This window comes from Mauremys reevesii, linkage group 7 (genome assembly GCF_016161935.1).
Source record: "Mauremys reevesii isolate NIE-2019 linkage group 7, ASM1616193v1, whole genome shotgun sequence".
NCBI classification, from domain to species: domain Eukaryota; kingdom Metazoa; phylum Chordata; order Testudines; family Geoemydidae; genus Mauremys; species Mauremys reevesii.
Genome location: NC_052629.1, coordinates 1,865,367 through 1,885,386, shown reverse-complemented (window position 1 = coordinate 1,885,386; position 20,020 = coordinate 1,865,367). Strand labels below are relative to the sequence as shown.

General features: G+C 39.8%; 1 protein-coding gene across 1 annotated transcript in view; it reads left to right on the top strand.

The window, feature by feature from the left end:
• LOC120369016 (ligand-dependent corepressor) overlaps positions 1–18,955 on the top strand; it is a 113,644-nt gene extending 94,689 nt beyond the window's left edge. Inside the window, exons 6-8 of the mRNA XM_039481889.1 lie at positions 1,439–1,726; positions 5,070–5,163; positions 9,361–18,955. Coding sequence (XP_039337823.1) covers positions 1,439–1,726; positions 5,070–5,163; positions 9,361–10,330 — 1,352 coding nt within the window. The 3' untranslated portion in view covers positions 10,331–18,955. The remainder of the gene's footprint in view (positions 1–1,438; positions 1,727–5,069; positions 5,164–9,360) is intronic.
• Positions 18,956–20,020: the final 1,065 nt, after the last annotated feature.

The following is a 20,020-nucleotide window of genomic DNA, read 5'->3' as shown; positions in this document are numbered from 1 at the left end:
CCCGGCGCGCGGGCCTTTACCCGCGTCCCCCTCCCGGCCCGGCGCGCGGAGCCTTTACGTCCCCCCTCCCGGCCCCGGCGCGCGGAGCCTTGCAGCGTCCCCCTCCCGGCCCCGACCCGCGGGCCTTTGCAGCGTCCCCCTCCCGGCCCCGACCCGCGGAGCCTTTACCGCGTCCCCCTCCCGGCCCGGCGCGCAGAGCCTTTACCCGCGTCCCCCTCCCGGCCCGGCGCGCCAGAGCCTTTACCCGCGTCCCCCTCCCGACCCGCAGAGCCTTTACCCGCGTCCCCCTCCCGGCTCCGACCCGCAGAGCCTTTACCCGCGTCCCCCTCCCGACCCGCAGAGCCTTTACCCCGTCCCCCTCCCGGCTCCGACCCCGCAGAGCCTTGCCTTTGTCCCTGTTCCCTTCCCCCCCGCAGCAAGCATGATTCCAATTTCCCTTCCCCCACTTCCTGTTTGACCCCAGTTTATATAGTAATATTCTCAGCTATACCTTAACCAATAATTTTACTGAAATTTAACTAACCAATCCTAATGTAACATAATTCTCTAACCATTTATATCCCACTACCTTAATTAACTTACACCTAGAAAAATTAATTATACAGCAGACAGAAACAATTAGCGAACCAGACAGATTAACAATAGAAAAGTGGGGGCCATAAAGATGAAACATACAGAAATGAGGGTTTCACAACCACTAATAAATGATTTCTTGCCAGACAGGCTGCTATCAAACTAGGGTTTCTTTAACCATCCTCAGATCTGTTTCTTTATCTGGTGGTGATGGGCACTATCAGGACAGGATCGTTTTCTAACAGCCCAACCCCACCTTATTTCAGTGTGACGGGTTTGGGATGTGAGGATGTGACCGTTCACTTCCCAGCTTATGGCTGCCCCTGCTGCTTAGCCAAAGGCCTTAGCCTAAGAACAAGGCCTCGTGAGAGAAGGCCCAGACACAGGCAGACTGTGATTTTGATTCTTTGTTTTTATACCCCTGTAACTAGCTAAGTGATAAAAATACAGGCCTGAATATCTGTATTCTAACATACTCCAGGTAACCAGGTAAGTTACTCCACTCTTCCACTGTAAACCTGTTCTGTTTTTTGTAACAAACTTCTGTTTAAAATTATTACTGTACATTTTCCTTCATGATTCTGGTTCTCCTTCCACCCCCAAGCCCTCTCAAAGGTCCGTGGGATATACTTATTGGAAAAAAAAGTTTAGGAAATATTACTTAAATCTTGTAGGAATGTTGTTATATTGAGGACCTATGTTATAAATAGCAACACTTTGTTATTTAGGTATCTTAAGAATAAGTTGTGTCTCCTTGAAGGAAGTATTGCATTGTTAAGAAAATCTAGAGAATGAATGTAATGTTTTGATTTCAAAGTTTTACTTGTAAAATTCTTCCTTTAAAAAAATTCTCTAATGTTTACAGACAGTCCTGGGGTCTCTGACCCCAATATTCCCCTAGTGGCCCGGGAGATCATGCAGCGAATGATCCGACAGTTTGCTGCTGAATATACCTCAAAAAATAGCTCTACTCAGGACTCCAGCCAGCCCAATAGCACAAAGAACCAAAGCCTGCTGAAAGCATCTCTGGTCGCCTCCTCTCCCACGGCTGCAACTGCTCAGAACCCTGTGCTCAGCAAACTTCTCATGGCTGACCAAGACTCACCTCTGGACCTTACTGTCAGAAAGTCTCAGTCAGAACCTAGTGAACAAGGTATGACTATTACCAAAAGTAGCTTGCATTCAGTTCCAATATGCTAGAGGTATTGTTGGCACAAAGCAGGGAAGAATTAGAAGTGGAAACTGTTAAATGAAACACAGAATGGCAAAGTTGTAGACCCCATAATGCAGTGCATAATGTAGTGACTAATTGGATGTGATGGGGTGGGAGAAGGGAGTTGCTGAAAAATTGGAGGCTATAAAAATCTACGTGCGTTTAATGCAAGAGGAGGAGAGGAGTTGACAAGGCTCCCAACTGTCTCTGGCAACAAGGGTACTGTTACAAGGAGAGCTCTGCTGTGAACATGTGTAGTGTGTTTGTATATGTACCTGCTGATAAGGCAAGATCAGAGAGTTAGGAAGCTTTATGTATAATGTTATCTTATTTTATTTGGTCAGAACAGTAGTCCTGAATCGTGTTTGGCTTGGATTAGAAGCAGTATTTTTTTGAAATGCTAGTTACTGTATGGCACGTTCCTTGGTGAATGCAGGATAAAAAAATGGAACCCCTGAATTATACAATGGTTTCCTTGTTTATGTATTTAGCAGAAGTTTATTTTTGTACATAAAAAATACTTTGCAGAGTACAGACTGAATCTCTTCTATAGTGCAGTGCTGCAGAGCTTGTGTTAAATGGATAACCTTGCTTTCCGTCAAACTGCTTTTAAAGAACAAATTCTCTGCACAGCATTGTAATATCTGAACATTTTGTCTCTTCGTTCCTGAAACTGTATTGAATAGAGGGGATCTTTGTGTCCAATGCAAAGGAGCTTTTAACAGGACTGATAGGATTCAGATTAACCCTTTGAACTTCGTGCGAATGTGTTAATAAAAGATGTCTGAAATGATCGCATGAAAAATAGAGTAGGCCTGGGTACTCCATATTGGGAAAGGTTATTTTGAAAATCACTGCCTTTAAATACACCTGCTAAAAAGGATTCATGTTTAAAGCCTAGCTATTTTTATGTACAATTAATTTTGGGTACTGCAGACATCTTTCTAATATTCATTGTGAGAGAGACGTTTATGGAGGTTTTGGTAAGAAGGTTAAAACAAAACACATCCTGGAAACAGTGTCATGAACAAATACCATTAATGTCACTTACTGTAAATGATCACGTCACTTCTTAAGTTAAACATGGCAGCAAAGAGCTGCTGTAATGAAGATTGTGGTAGTGCCAATACATTGTAACTCAGCCAACAGAAGTTTGCTCTGGGCTAAATTTGGTATAAAAATCTCAATCACGTGAATGGATCGTCTTGCAAAATTATAGAGAAATGAGTTCAACTATTCAGGTCATTACAAGGTCTGTTTTTCCCACTAGTCCCTCTCCTAAAAGACTGTTACAGAGGGTTTTTTGTCTTAGCTCTTTTAATTACAGAAATGTGTGCTGAAAAACAAAAGTATTTATTGATAGGTTGTTCAGAAAATGGATGAATTGTTTTTGTTGTTTGTTTTATCTGCCAAGATATAGAAAAACTTCAAGTGAATTTATAAATGTTCATAACGCTTTTACTGTGTGCATGCATGTTGTAATTCCATAATTATTTGCAGTTATGTGATTAATCCATACAAGTATGTATTATAGTTTACATTGCTACATGACAGATAATGAATGTGGTAAAAAACCCTGTTGTAATGATGTATTTAACAGACTCTCTTGGAGCAGTTCCAGTGGTGCCATTTTGGTATATCTTTGTTTTGAAGGAGTGTAGGGGGAAATTAGATTATTCATTGCTATCCCCCTGTGGCTAATGAACGGGAACACTCTGAAGGATCCCCCTCACTCTCAAAGGCTCCTCATGTCGTGGTGACCGTCCTGGCAGAGCGGGGGTGGATGTGGCTTCCTTTGAAGCAGTCATGCTCCATGACTACACTTAAAACACGACAGTGGTGCAGCTGCAGTGTTGTAGCACTTCAGTGTAGACACAACTTACACCGATGGGAGGGTTCTCCTGTCATTGCTGGGAAGCCACTTCCCCGAGAGGTGGTAGCTAAGAATTCTTCCATTGACCTAGCACTGCCTACATGGGGGGATAGATCAGTATAGCTACATCTCTCTGGGGAGGGGATTTTTCACACCCCTGAGAAACGCAGTTATGCCGATGTAAATTCCCAGTGTAGACCAGCCCGTAGTATATTTGCTTGAGAAGGGAATGCAGTTTCATTATGTTAGTGTACTTCTATAAACACATTGTGTCTGGGTATTGCTGCATTTAAAACTAGAAGCCTGTTTACTTAAATTTGGATTATGCTACATTTCCAAGCAGAGTGTATAGAACAGTGTGCTGAAAGAGGGGGGGTTGGGAAATAAATCAAAATACATGTATGTCACATGGGCAGTTGGAGACAACCTGAGAACTCCCCTGCATATTAATATGTTTCATCATGAACATAAGAATTGATGGTACTTATTCAAGCTAGACATAGCATGGGCAAGAAGCTTGGTAACTCTCCTCTTTGCCTTGCCCAGAAACCCCGTGTTTCAGAGTTGCCAGTAACCTCTGGCATCTGGGCTTGTCTCACAAAAAGTTGTTTTTATTACAATTGGCCAGAGTCTCCCATTGTTTCCAATGGGATTGAGGTCAGGCTTTCCTTAGCAAAGATGGCTTCCCCATTCTCTGTGGTCTGGGAACTGGTCAGGAAATGTGTACGGCTAGTGGGGGAACAGAGAGGGAGATTGAGGTGGGAGGGCAAGAGAATATGGAGGGAGGCCTGGGAGTGGGAAGGAAGAAGAATGTGGTTGTAGCAGGAAACTGTTCTGGGGCATGGAGCATGTGGAGGGAGAGGCTGACAGCTTCACCACTGGGACACTTCATCATGGAGTAGGAGAGAAAGGTAAAGTTGCATTGGGAGCAGTGGAACAGGGAGCTTGCATTTCTGGGTGTTCATTTGAGATTGAATTAGCCCATGCAAATTCCCCATGGGCCGGAAATCCAGAGTCAGACCAAAAAGCAAAGAATTTTTAACCTTTATTTTGAAGCCGATATGATTTTTTGGGAGTCTTATTCTTGATTTTGGAACCTTTTGTGTTTGGTGATGCTGCAGTATGCATCTGACTGTTAACATTATCTGGTGCTCTAGTCCTTTTCCTCTTCTAGCAAAGAGAAGTCAGTTCTGCCAAACTCTGCCCGTCTGTGTAGTGACTGCGATGAGGACTAAAAGGAAGCCACCATATGTAAACAAATTGGGAAGTGACTCCAACTCTCCAGTGATGAAAAGCCAGTGTGTTAAGCCACTGTACTGTCTAGTTCCCCAACATGTTTATTTTACCTAAGAGAAATCACAGCTTGCTCCTGTTTCTTTTCCTCCTCAAGTGATTCTTATGTCTCTGCAGACGGAGTGCTTGATCTGTCCACTAAGAAAAGTCCTTGTGCCGGCAGCACCTCTCTGAGCCATTCTCCAGCCAGCTCCAGTACTGCAGGGAATGGGTAAGGGAAAACAACTTACTACCATTTTTTAAAATAATTGATTTTATTTGATTTAGCATAAATTTATACCAGTTGCCTCCTGGTAACTGCTACCGATTAATTTTGGTTTTAACCTTTTGGAGTAACTAGTATTTTATTATGGGCCTTTTGCAAAAATATACCTTCTTCCCACCTGCCAAATAAAAGCTTGATTGTTAACCAGGACAGGTTTAAAAAAAAAAAGATTTAATTTTAGAATTCAGTACTGCTGGTTCTTTTGGCCAATTTAATATCTGACGAAAGATTTCCCCTCACCTTCTTGTTGGGTTCAGTGGCTAGCAGTGTGAGTGTAGGTGCAAACTCACTCTCCCCTGAAGCTAGGAAGACTCTGCATTTTTGCAGTATAATTTAGGGATTGGAGCTTTTAACACAACAATCTTGAAAGTTTTTTTTTTGGGGGGGGGAGTTTTTTGGATAGTGAATGAAACTGAACTTTATTAGACAAGACTTACTACATTTTTCTTTTTTTTTGGTACTTTCTTCTAGCACAAATTGCTGTCACAGCACTAAAAATGTTTAGCAGTTTAGAAGACATAAATTGTGGGTCATTAGTTATTGTTGATACGTCTTATGGAGAGGTAACTTGTAACTGCCTTATAGTATGAGAGAGACAAGCTGGATGAGGCAATATCTTTTATTGGACAAGCTTCTGTTGGTGAAAGAGACTTGCTTTTGAGTGACACACAACTTTTCTTCAGGTCTGGGAATGGTACTCAGAGAGTGGCAGCTAAATACAAAATAGAACTGATTGTTTAGCATAAGTAGTTAACACATATTCTAAGAGGCCATTCAAGGTGAAGTGGCCTGTTAACACCACTGTTGTCATAGGACAAAAAAAGTGGGGTTAGTGGGTTATAGTGTCTTTATTAAAACCATGATTTTTGGTGTCTAAAAAAGTTATGAATTTAAGCTCCCAAGCTCGTCTTTTGAAGGTGTAGTTTAGGTTTCCTCTGAGGATGAGGCCTGGGAGGTGAGTTATGGAGTGATGGTTTTGTGAAAATTGTTCGCCCACACGTGATAGGGTGTTTCTGTTTTTATCATTTTTCTGTGTGATTTCATTGGAGAGCATAGTGATTGTCTGTCTGGTTTCATGCACATAGTTGTTGTTGGGGGTATAGTGACGATATGGCTGCAAGTGTTTCATCTGTTGTTCTGGCAGGGTCTGGTGCTGCATTGAAGTTGGTGTCTCCTGGTCTGTGAGGAGCTTGCTTCGGATGATGATCATTCCTTTGGTCAGGTTGGGGGCATTGCTTGAAGGCCAGAAGAGGGGATTTGGGAAAGATTTCTCTCAGGGAGTGGTCCCCAGGAAGTATGGGTTTTAATTGTTTAATGGGCTACTTCACCTTAAATGGTCTCTTAGAATGTGTTAACGACTTACGCTAAACAATCTGTTCTGTCTTGTATTTAGCTGGACGCTCTGAGTACCATTCCCAGACCTGAAGAAGAGCTGTGCATAGCTCAAAAGCTTGTCTCTTTCCCCCACAGAAGTTTGTCAATAAAAGCTATTACCTCACCCACCTGGTCTCTCTGATATCCTGAGACCAAAGAGGGCTACAATGCTGCTAGCATTAGTGCAGTTTACATGAGGACACCCAGAAAGTCAGTTTAAACAGCACTCTTGCAGAAATTAGTTCTAGATACCAGAAAATATTCTATCAGCAAATCTAGTTTTAAACTCCAGATTTCTCATGATTATGGCTGTATATGTCTAGTGACCCTGTATGCTCAGATAGGAACCAGGCACTTGCACTAGGTGGTAGGCTGGGAGTCAAAGGGGGGATACAGGGTGTTAACAATGGGATTTTGCCTCGAGAACTTGCCATGAGCAGGGAACACTTACATAGTGGAATATAGAAACAAGTATTTTAGCCAGTTTGCCTAAAGAATACTTAATTGTTGGATTTAGCTTTATGAAAGTTGCTGGATTTTTAATTACTAAAAAAACTAGTACTGGCAGCCATCGTCGTGACTAACCTCCTAAACTGTGTCATTCGATGAAGGTTGCATTTACAGTGTTTCCTCTTAACGACTTATTACTAGGTATTAAAAGGAATAATCTTAAGTACTTGCTTGTATAGTTCCCCATTTACCATGTTAGTAGTTTTAAACTTTTTTCTAACTCTAAAATAAATCTCTCTCAGCAACTCGTCTGTTTCAATTCAGAAAAGATTATTTCAATCTCTGTTCTCCTATTTTGAAGGCATCAGAAGCCAATATGGCTCTGACCGCCTGCTTCCTTGTTGTGCGTCAAAGGGTAGCCAGAATACAGCATGTGGAGACTGTAGGCCCCAACATCCCATGCTGTGTCCTGGTCAGAGCTATTGGAATCAAGAAGCAGCATTGCATACTGACACCTATAGTTTCCTGAACGTTTGTGTTGCAAATGAGGGTGAGTGCAGTCTGCATTGTTTAATGCAAATTAGCTCTGTCTCCTTAGCAAGCTGCCAATGCTTTCTTAACTTTGGGAAACGTTTGGGGCATCTCCAGGGGTGGTTTACTACTAGTTCATTGCTACAGAGCCAGTGGGGAGCGCACGTTGTTTATCTGAAGGTCCATCAGAAATAGTGGCTGTATCTTCTTCAGTTCTTTGAGAGTGATGGATTTTACTCAGAATCCATGTGGACTCTTGTTACCTGATTATAATTTTTAAGGCCTGTCAGATTCTGGAAGGAGATTCGCAGTATACCTTTTAAGCACCATGTGGGTTGCAATTGTCAGCTAAAAGGGAATAACGTAAGAGATATTTAGAGTAAGGACAATCTAAAATGCAACGTTCCAAAAGTATTAGTGCAGCTTTTCTATAGAATTTCCTGTCCTTGAATAAGCCATTCTTGCTCTGAACCTGGATGGCTTCACACCACGTTAATATCCCAGAGCTTCCAAATGTAATTGCTTCCTCCTGACATGCTTTTGCAGTCTCTTGTTTCAACTAATATCTGTCTTGAATATGGAAAGGTTTTAGGGTTTGTGTGTTTGTTTAGATACTTTATCGTGGACCAATATAATTTGGTTTACAATATTCTAAAAATGACCTTAAATAAGCATTCATTGCTACAGGAATGCTCTTTGAAAAAAAGCATTTAAAAACAAAAACAAATGTTTTGATTTGATATTCTAAATTAACACGTTTATATTTAAAAAACACTGATTTTCCTATCACTAACCCCTGATCTGGACTAAAATTTGTAGAGCATGAACCTGAATAACTGTTCTGGAGGTAAGAAAAGACCATTTCTTCTCGCCTTGATGTATATCAAACAGAGAATCAGGAACATGTATTTATGCAGCTAGTTGTACACCTCTACCCCGATATAACGCGACCCGATATAACACAAATTTGGATATAACGCGGTAAAGCAGTGCTCTGGGGGGGCGGGGCTGCGCACTCCGGCGGATCAAAGCAAGTTCGATATAACTTGGTTTCACCTATAACGCGGTAAGATTTTTTGGCTCCTGAGGACAGCGTTGTATCGAGGTAGAGGTGTATTTAAAAGGAATCAGTGTGGTAAGTCTGGTGTAATGTAGGGTTTTTCTTTGTGATCTGCAATATCCCAGTTCTTACATTTAGTGTTTACTGCAAGTTAAGCAAATTCCTTGGAGTCCTGCTAAGTGTTTTTACATTGAGCAGCTACTCTTGCTTGTATGTGGTGTAAGCAAACAACTTCCAAGGTTCCTCCAATGTGTAGATACTGCAGGTGGCTGGGGTTTGTGTGTGTTGAATATGTTGCATTTGGTATCACTTTTGTATCACTCTTTTATTACTGTACTTGTTTAGTGGTAACGTCACAATAGTAACACAGTCGTGTATAGATCTATGAAGACTGACTATTACTTTGTAATTTATAATTAAGGTGCTATTTTCAGACGCTTGCGCGCGAAGCCTTTTCTACTCCGAGAATTTGTGAACCCAACCAGAGACCAGGCAGCAGCTTTCATTTTTCTTTGCCCAAAAAGCTTCTCTTTTTTTGCGAACAAGTTTTAAAACTGACTGATGCTGAGACTTAAAAAAAAAAAAAAAAAAAAAAATAGAGACAAAAATAAATAACACAAAAAGTGATGTTACCCAAGCAAGGCCTTCTAATAAAGGAGTGGCCCCCTCACCCATCCCTCCCTACCTGTGCAAGTCCTGCTCACATCAGTTTCCTTCCATCCAATTAGGCGACCTGGGAGACCCAGCCAGCACCATCCAGAGGGACTTCGGAGTGGTGATGGGGTACCTCCAAGAAGCTTGCAAGATGGAACCAGGGAAGCTTATGGCCACTCCACATCTCTTAAAGTTCCACTGGCTCGATCACTACAGATTAGCGAAGAACTGCTGAGCAGAAACCAGTTTTCTACAGCTGCCAGCCATGGGCCATCTGGACTGCAGAATCATGGACAGCACTTAATATTATCCAGGGAGGCTTCTTGGGCAAAACCACACTATGAATTCAATTTCAGCCGCATGAAATTCAGGGGAAATGGTGCACTCAACAACATCAGTGACCTTCCTTTTCTTACAGAAAACTCTGCCTTTCAAAAAATGGCACTTCATACTAAACAGGATGGGAAAAAGGATGTGAGCCATTCATCTCCTGTGGATTTAAAGATACCACAAGTTCGAGGCATGGACCTTTCATGGGAGTCCCGCACTGGTGACCAGTACAGCTATAGCTCTTTGGTAATGGGTTCACAAACGGAGAGCGCGCTTAGTAAAAAGTTAAGGGCTATCCTTCCAAAACAAAACAGGAGAAGTTTGCTGGATGCTGGACCAGATTCCTGGGGCTCAGATGCTGAGCAGTCTACCTCTGGACAGCCATATCCCACCTCTGATCAAGAGGGAGATCCTGGCTCCAAGCAACCTAGGAAGAAAAGAGGGAGATACAGACAGTACAACAGCGAGATACTGGAGGAAGCAATCTCTGTGGTTATGAGTGGGAAAATGAGTGTTTCCAAAGCTCAGAGTATTTATGGGATTCCCCACAGTACACTGGAGTACAAAGTGAAAGAGAGGCTGGGCACTTTGAAAAACCCTCCAAAGAAAAAAATGAAATTAATGAGGTCGGAGGGGCAGGATGTTTCAATAAAGATGGAATTAGATCCCCAGGGAGAGGCAGCACAAAGTGCGAATGAATCAAAAGATGAGTAGGGGTGTTGTAGAGTGCCAATTACTTTACAGACTGGGTGAGCACTACTGCATTGTTCAGCTACTACTGAGTGCACCTGACTCCCCTCTGTTTACTGTGACACTTGCTCCTTTGCAGTTTAGCATAAGACTCTTGTGGGCACAGGTGAAAGGTGTGCTCCGAATGTTGCATAGTTGTAAATTTTCTGGCCCAGTATGGCTCAGATCTTTTTTTTTCTTTCTTTCTTTCTTTCTTTTGCATGTTTCTCTATTGTTCATGGAGAATTGAGTTACCTCACAAAGAATGCAGACATGTGGAAGTAGACTCCTTGCTTGTGGAGCCTGGACTTTTTTTTTTTCCTTCTTATTTGCCTTTCAAAACCAAGTCCACTTTGTGAAACTGATTCTTTCTAATGCCAGACATTTTTGAATGAGAATCAAACTATTTTTTATAATAATTTGAAAAGCTTCACAAATTCTTGAGAACTCTTTTTCCCCCCTTCTTGGATCCAGTTGATTGAAGGATTAAACTAACACAAGCTCTTTAGGAATGGCAAATCTCTTGAACTTGGAGATGGGTAATCAATTGGGTCTAATAAGGCTTTTGCCATTTTCTTTCTAAATTAATTTACCATTAGAAGTCTGCTTAGTGCTCACCCAGAGGGGAGGGATGGGGAAACTTACATACACTACCTTCAGAATACTCTGGTTAACCACTTTGTAACACTACCTTCGCTGTAATTTTGTTTGATATTTTACAAAGGTGAGATTTAGACTCACCTGTTTGAGGATGTAGCCTTATCTCACGGAAGACAAGCTCCTTTTAGTCGGGAGCAGTCAGGGTACACTAAATGATGTATTGGGGTATGCCTCATTTTAACAAAACTATGGTTCTTTGTAACCTGTCACTTTTTACAGACTTGATTCCAAGTTTACTAAACTGCGGTTCCAACAACTAGGTTAAATGACTCTAAACTGGGGAGTGGGGGTACACGTAACAAATTACTGTGATCTTGCGTAAAACAAAACAGTGATCTCATGAACTTTACAACCTCTCTAGTCTGCCCAAATATCCACATTAATGAAGGATCTGTGTTAATGTTCAGGGAAGAAATAAAAACACACAGGTAGCCTGATCTGATTTAGGCTCCACATCATATCTAGCTGTAATACTGTCAGAGTTGAACACCCAATGAGTGTTTCCTTTTTAAATACTACAGTTGCCAGTAGCAGGAAATGTTCTGTCATATCCTGCATTTCTTTTTTTACTTTTACCTGGTGTTGATTGATAGTGGTTTAACACACACTAGTGTTAGCAGTTAAACCTCATATAAACACTCCATAAACCACAAGTCCAATCGTTTTTATTGTGGTGATATTTTTATCATTATATAGATTCAGGATATGTTTTGTACAATACCCTTGTCTTTGATCGGTTCTGCTGGAGTGATCAGTCACCAGATAAAGCTCACTGGACTTATTACAATTTGACAAAATCAGAATTGCTGGTTTTTCAGGTGGAAACAATTTAGTCTTAATTTAAACTTGTGCAAAAGGTTTGCAGGACCACCATGTCCCCAGTTGCACAACCAAAAGAAGTGTTGGAATTTGTGTGTGAGAGAGCATTAAGCACTGTTATTGATTTAAATTGGATACTAAAAGTTCATGGGAAGATGGCCTCCGTAGCCCCAGGGCTACTGAATGAATTCTGGAGCAGTTAATTCAATTAGCCTTCTTTTGTTTATATATATATTTTTTCCAGCAACCTATGCCGTTCAAAGGTTAGGCACACCATTGCTGTCATTTGAAATATGCACTGCTCATTCTTGAGATGGGCTGGGCTTTTGGCCCAGCTGGGCTTTGTTTTTGTTTTTTACTTAATGTCAAAACTCAAAAGGCTGGTTCCTCATAGAGATCTAGCTGCCATCTCGCCATTTAAAGCAGTTGTAAGCTCAGTAGCAGTATATAAACTCTGCAATATAGTCCAGTTTATCTGGGGATTGCAATAAAAGTGCACTGTTAAATGTGTGATTTCATCTGCTGTTGGAGGTTATAGTGGAAAGTTTGCTGCAAGCTAAAAATGTTACACTTGCATAGAGTTTTACTGTTCAGAGAGGTTTAACCTTTTGCTGTTGTCTTTATTTAAGTGGTGTATGAGTTGAGTTTTATTGCAGTGCACATGGAGTGCTCATTTACTCACCTCAATATTTTGTGTGTGTCTGTTGAAGTGGATGACAATCGTGCAGCAGAAGAATGGTGTGCCTACCCTTGAATGCTGCAGTTTAAAAAGCAAACTTGTCTTGCATCAGTTCAGACTGTAGGCTAAGAATTGTAAATAGATAGTGAAAAGTGAAGTCCTCTTATTATTTGCTTTGGTTAGCAAGTGAATTTTAAAAAACAAACCAAACGCGCATCTTTCTCAGATTAAATGTCCTGAGACCTGAAGATTGTAATATTCACGTCTGCGAAGCTTTTAAACATTACACTTGAGATCTGTGATCATTTAATATTCAGGTAATCTTTCTTTTCTGAGAAGCTTTTGAACAACCATATTTCCTCCAAAGGTCTCTGTTTAAAAAGAAAAAAGGAAAAAAAAAGTGTAGATTATTTTTTAAGCACTAATTGCATTACATTGGTAACTGCAATATAAAATAGCCATTATCGTTTTGTGAAGCATGATTGAGATTAGTTAGTGGTCCCTTTTAAAATTTCATGAGCCTCTCAAAAAAATAAAAACAATTAAAAAAAAGCTGCTGAATATTCAAAAGATATATATTTTACCTTATTGTAGGTTTTGTAAATTTAGTCTGTAATATTCAGGTGCACCTTTTAATGTTAAATTTTGTTTCAAAGTCCTATCTAACGTATTTTCTCTGAGGTGATTGATCACATGACTGGTATCGCTCTAGTGCTGCAGTGATCCACTGATGTTCAATTTCTTTCCTTCACTACATATTCTTTACAGGCGTTTTCAGTGTAGCTATCTTTGTAGTATTTGGGATCATTTTAAATATATAATTGGAATTAATGTTTGTCCATTAGCATGCTTAATTTTCTGCTGACTAGCAGTTTGCATGGCCAGCATTCCCAGTTGACCATATTTTGGTGTGGGAAGATGTGGTGGTTCGCTGCTGTCTTTATAACAAAGGCTTTGTTTCTCATGTTATTTCTGATATCTGTTATTTGGATCAGTTGGACAGGAGATAGGGCTTAGACCTTGTTCCTCCTGGTGCTTTTGTGGGAGCACAATGTTAACAGAACACAGACAAACTGCTACCCTGTGAAAATCAGGGAGTCTGTAGGAGGCGGCCTTTCAGGTATTTTCAGTCACTAGTTTTCTCTTGTTCCCAAGGGTAACCATCAGATATAGTCATTGGATTCAGCAGTATTGTTGTATAGCACACTGATGATGTAGTTTTCACTTAGCTGAAAGAGGCTGATGACAGCAAGAAACTGTGAATCATATTTGTGGCAGTCTCTGAAAACTAGTTTTTCAGTCCAACTATCATGAAGGAGAATCCCTCTCCCTATTCCCATCCTAGAAAAGTAATGTTATATTTTGTGTGTATAAAGTTTTAAGAATCAATTTTCATATTGTACTGAAGTTTAGATGTTGCTTGGTAAATCTTTGCTGCAGCATATAATGAAGATGTGGTAGGGGTCCTGGTGTGGAGTTAATTATCGTACAGTTCTGGTGAGCAAGCCCGACATGTATGAAATGTATCCGTTTTTTATTTGGACCTGTAAAATGTAAAAGTGCTTTTTTAGAACTCTAGTGACCTATTACAAATTATTACCTCACTTTCAGCCAGTTGGATCCTCATTCCACAATGTAGTAGGCATTCTTATTGTGGCTGTTACACTTGACTCCAGCTATAAAGAATGGAACATTCCAATTATATATTGTAGGGGCATGTAGTATTTGGGCTTATTTTATTTCTGGTGTAGAGAGAAGGTCCTCAGAGCCCAATGCAGTCCATTAAAAGCTCAAGTCACAGCTTCCTTTGGAATCACTCCTTGTTAATTCTGCATTAGTCAGGTGAAGTTCCTAAATAGCAACACAAAAAATGTGCTCTTACTTCTCACTGGCCCCAGGACCCAAACTTTGACTGGCCCATGCTGCCTGCCACTAGACCTGAAGTCCAGCTCTGATATTTCCCATTTCAGAACAGAAATGATTCTTAATACATGTATATGATTGGTGCCTCTTGCGTGGTAACAAATTCAGCTGCTCAGTCTTGATGTAACTATTATGTACCCTTTTGTTTGTGGTTCTTTCCTGTGTCACATGCCTGAGGACACTCCTGTCACACAAGAGGTAGCTAGCTGCACATATACATTTAGATTGTTCAGGAGCAGACAAAGAATTATTTTTGCCAGTGGTCCTGGAACAGTTTTTGTGGTAGGGGTGCTGCACATGGAAACCATGTATATGGGCTCTTATTACTACTGCAAGCCAGGGGGTGTGGCTGCACCCAAAAACCCCTCGTTCCAGCGCTTATGGTTTGTGCTGTGTTTCATGGCAGATCTGCATTTAAAAGAGTCTGTAAACATTTCCTTCAGGGGAGTGCTAAAGAGTAGGTTGGCTTCCTAAAGAAATTGTTTAGGGTTTTGTGAAGATAACTGGCAAAATGATCCCCCAGTCCTGGGGTTTACTAAACTCTGTACAAGCCGTAATAACTTATTTGTTCATATCAAATTGTTTTTCAAACTGTACTGAAAAGGATAGTTATACTGGTGAAAGGTGGAAGAGCAAATTCCCAAGTCTTTCTCTTCAGTTTCTTTAGGATTAAGTCTCTCTCCTTGGCTGTCCTCGAGTTTTAGGAGTGGTAGATGAATGTGGCCTGTGAGTGAAGGGAATGCTGTGCAATTCCCTTGTCTTACCCAAAATGCAGTGTTACCAGAACTATAACATGGAGCGGTCTGTTTTTTGTTTAAATAAAGACAGATGCTTAACGCTTTGGTTTAAAGATGATGTACACTAGCTGCAAGTCCAAACTGTATGAAGGAGAATTTATCACACTGTACAGAAAGCTTTATTTGTCACAAAATGAGTTTTGTTTTAAATTCTCTGCCAAAACACAGTGGTAACATTGGTATGTTGCCTACATTTTCATGAGGATCAGGAATATCTATCCTTAATAGAAATTTCAGCAGTGAGATTTATGCTGGTTTAAGTAAACCCACCTTTTTTTTCCCAAATAAGATTATATTGACTAATGCTAGTATACAAATTATATCTATCAAATTCTCTTTTTGTGACTAGTTTTGGTACTGTTAAGGTTTCCACTGCTTTTGAATTGTACTGAAAACTCAAAATTAGATCCTGCAGAAGCTTAAACGTATGCACTGTTAGTTAGTTGCAAGTTCATTTGGAACTATCATATATTGTAATCACTATATTTACTCTTTAAGTATGTAATATATAATTGAATTTTTCATCATATCTTGATGATCACTAAACAGAAATATTGTAGACACAAAAAATGATCCACAGGTACACTACACATATACCAAAAAAACCCACAAGCAGTTACATGCATACATTCCAACATCTGTCTTTCACAGATTCGGGGTTTGACTTAGGCAAAATCTGTGTACCAGTATTACAGCCGTCTTGGATTTCATGTCCTACAAAATTATACCCTTACTCAGGTAATGTCCTGAAAACATTCATTTTAAAATAGCCTTATAGTAGCCTCATGAAAATTTCCTAGCCCAGTTGCAAAATCGATTTCCCCACTCTTTTTACAACAATTAAGGATTTTTTTAAATTCTGTCCAGAAAATTTCATTCTCTTTCTAAAAATATATTTTACTTGTCTGTATTGAATGGGTGAGTAGAATTTAGCAAGATTCTTAAGATAATATATTTGCAGATATGTCTGTCTGGGTGAATATGATGGTGGCTGGGGTTAGGATACAGACAGATCCATCAGAAGAGAATTTTCTGTGGTCTCTAGCCAAATGAAATCAGATCTAGATATTTTATCCACCTAAAATAATGAAGACACCACTAGAGTTACTAATACAGTTTATCAAATACTTGGTGCTACATCTCAAATGTTTTTGCAGGTGATATTTTTATGCTTGGTGGAAGCAAGTACAGTAAACTTTACAGTCATTCTGAAAGCACTTGTCTGACCTATTGTACAATACCGGGAAAGGGATACATCAGCACTTTTTTGTGTATAATACTAAAGTCTTAATTTATCTGGTCTTCAGAGTCTTAGATACTGTAAATGTTACAATCTAGGATTATTATTAACCACTTTTCATGTCAGATCACAAGTTCTCTTGAGATACTAATCTGTCTTTAAATAATACTACTACAATATTTTATAATGTTCAGGCAACTTCTAAATGTATATGCTTGATATTTTAACAAATCATTTCCACAGACCATTTCAGGGCTTGAGATTTGGAATCTGGGGTAACGGAGAGGAAGGAGGGAAATTTCCCAAAACGAAAAATCATTTTAAACCATTGTGTAGTGTTCAGTTTGAAAAATATATCACTAGAAAAATGGGTAGGGATTCTCTCTCCCTTACACCTTCAGGGAATGAGCAGTGTTTAGAATCTTTTGGCTGAAATTCAAGCCTTTTTACCATGTAAATTTTTAATATAAACTCACTGACATGATTTTTACGTCTGAGGACTGAAAATGGATCTTAATGTTTAAGTTGTGGAATGGTCTATTTCTTAAATGAAGGGGGAACATTTTAAAAATACTAACTAGATTAGAATACCAGCATTCGTGTGCTTAAGGAATTTTAGTATGTAATAGCAAAGTATTTGATTAAAAACCTAATCTTGAATTGCTAGTCTGTAATTAGGTGCATTCTAATTTAGCAGGTGACTATTCTTTACTTATTGATATGTGATGGGCTTTTTGCAAATAGAAACCTTTATCTGAGTCCCATGTGTTGCTTGTACTGATGGGATGTATGCTTACAGCAGCTTACTGCTGCTTTAAAAAATGTATCAAATATGTTTGGAGTGTTTGCTCATAACTCTTTCTAACCTCCACTTGTTAAATTGTCAGATGTTGGTATTTGATCAGTCCGCAATGTAAGTTAAACTAATGTTCTTAGGAATCCAGCTTGTACACACTGTTTAAAAACCCTCAGGGACAGTTTACACACTATCCTCACTCAATTCAGGTACTTGTACTCTATTCTTAAACCTAGCAGTGACTTGTCTTTTGTTTTGCTTTTCTTTTGACGTGCTGATAGCACATCTTTGATGAATGTCAACTTAAAACTCAGTTCAGGTATCCAGGTATAACTCAGCCAAACGGATTTTAAAGCTGCATATTACTCTCCAGCACACAGTGCCTCAGACACTTAGAGTGGCATTCTGTATATTCAGTTACTACTGAGCAGATCGCATGGGGGTTCCTGTTAACGATGTATTGTAAGAAATTTCTCTCTATATATTATATAATATGTATTATATTATATACATATATATTATATATGTAATCTTAAACGTATATATTTTAAAATGCCACTACTAGCCAGTGCAGCTAAAGTAAAATACATTCCCAGCTGCTTCTGTAAACTCTACAGAAGCATTTCCTTAATGTGGCTCTTGCTTCTCTTTCACCGTAACTACTTCTAAATTCAAGCACCGGTCCTTGGGTGTCTGACCTCTACATTCTAGTTATGCAATGTCTTTAGAGAATTCTGTGCACTGGCCACTGTGATGGAAACCAATGGGCCAGAAGTGCTTTGAGTTTATTAGTAATTGTTCTGCCAAAGTCGGTGTTGTATGACAAGCATGTAAACCTGTCAGATAATCAGCAGAGGTACAAGTCTATAATAGTCTATATAATCACTACCACATAATTGGAAAGACTAAGCCCCTGACAGGTGTCTCTTTTCTAATGCTGAGCACGAATTCAGAATGTGTTGGCGCTTAACAGCTGTAGTGATGGGCCTGTCTGCTGTATCTGCACCGGGGGTGAAATTTTAAGAAACAAATCTGCTTCTCTGCACCTGTAGTAATCTGGCTGCAGTTGCAAGTCAGCAACACCTCTGCTTTATTATTTGATACTTTACATCTGAAAAGAGTTCTCTTTCTATTTATGTGACCCATCGTCTTTGACGAGTATGGAAAATGGCATTTCTCTCTGACCTCTAGAAGTTCAAGTGTCATGGGAAAAAAAACAGGAACCCCCCCTTTACTCTTATGGACCTCATTTCAATATACTGTTTACAGTTTGACGGAATTGTATAATTTAATATTTCTCTTGTACTGTAGTTTATATTTATTTACAGATTTTTTTGTACTGTGTGATTTGAACTTTTGTTCCTTGCTATGATCAACGTTTATGTAGTAGAGCACTTATGATCACAAATTAAGGTTTTTGGTTTGATTGCACTACATTAATTTTTTTAATGCAGTTCTGATTTTTTGACTGGACTAAATAAGCTGTGTCTTAATGTATGTGATAAGTACTTTTAAATTTTTAATTCATGTGGTCCATTTTTTTTTTTTGCATTGTATGTCAGAAGCGCTAATTCTCTTGTTGTGCATGTGTAAGATTTAATGGCTCCATTGTATTATTTGACCATGTCATTTTGGAAACACATTCCCAGCTGTAACGTTGTGTATGGTAGTTTTCACTGGATGCTAGACTTTTCAAAACCACTATTCTTCTAATAAATTTTGTTGTGAAAAACTTTAAAAGGGTTGTAATTCTGTTGTTTCTAGTGTGTATTTTAAAGTTTCACAATTACAACCTATGATGGGTTGTAAAATGTAAATTAACAAGAAGAAAGAGATGCAGAGGGGAAATAAAAATGTAAAGTAAATAATTACTGGTAGAGGGATCAAGGTTTGGCGTCTCCATCTGTTTTTGGTAGTAAATAGGATTCCTGATTATACCTTTTTAGCAGTTGAGTAGAGGATGCATGTGAAAGCTGAAATGCAATCTTGCAGAAATGTCTATCCCCATGATCTCCCTTATTCTAACTAGCTCTCCCGCATGGGTCACCTTAATTTTCTTTCATTGTAAATAATTTATCTAGTGAAGGGAGAGAGTGGTCTCTTTGCAAAATGATGCAGCTGGGCTTATTGAGGATTTACTAATGAATTAGGAGTAGACACCATGGTCGTAAATGCCTAGCTATAAATACCTGTTTTCTGCTTGTGTGGTTTGACATGGCTTGTGTACAGTTATGTAGTGGTGCTGATGTGTCTTTGTTGTGTCGCTGGATTGCTTGTCAGATGGAATTGGACCAAGAGAACTGTGGTTTGCTTGACGGTTTGTTGTGCAGAAGTCAGCATTAGTGTTGCTCTCATCCTCTGAGCAGATATTGCTCCATAGAAGAGGAATGTCAACAACTCTGATTTAATACACGGAAAGCTTCCAATAACAGTAACTGTGTGCTCGCGGGCATCTTGCTCCGTTTGGTCCTGAGTAACATTCAGTATAGTGGCACCCTGCTTCAGCTGTTCCTGACTTTAGACCCAAATTTACCTTCTTTTACCCGCAAAGAATCCTGTGGCACCTTATAGACTAACAGATGTTTTGCAGCATGAGCTTTCGTGGGTGAATACCCACTTCTTCGGACGCAAGCAGTGGACGTCTGAGCTTTCGTGGGTGAATACCCACTTCTTCGGACGTCTGCTTGCGTCCGAAGAAGTGGGTATTCACCCACGAAAGCTCATGCTGCAAAACGTCTGTTAGTCTATAAGGTGCCACAGG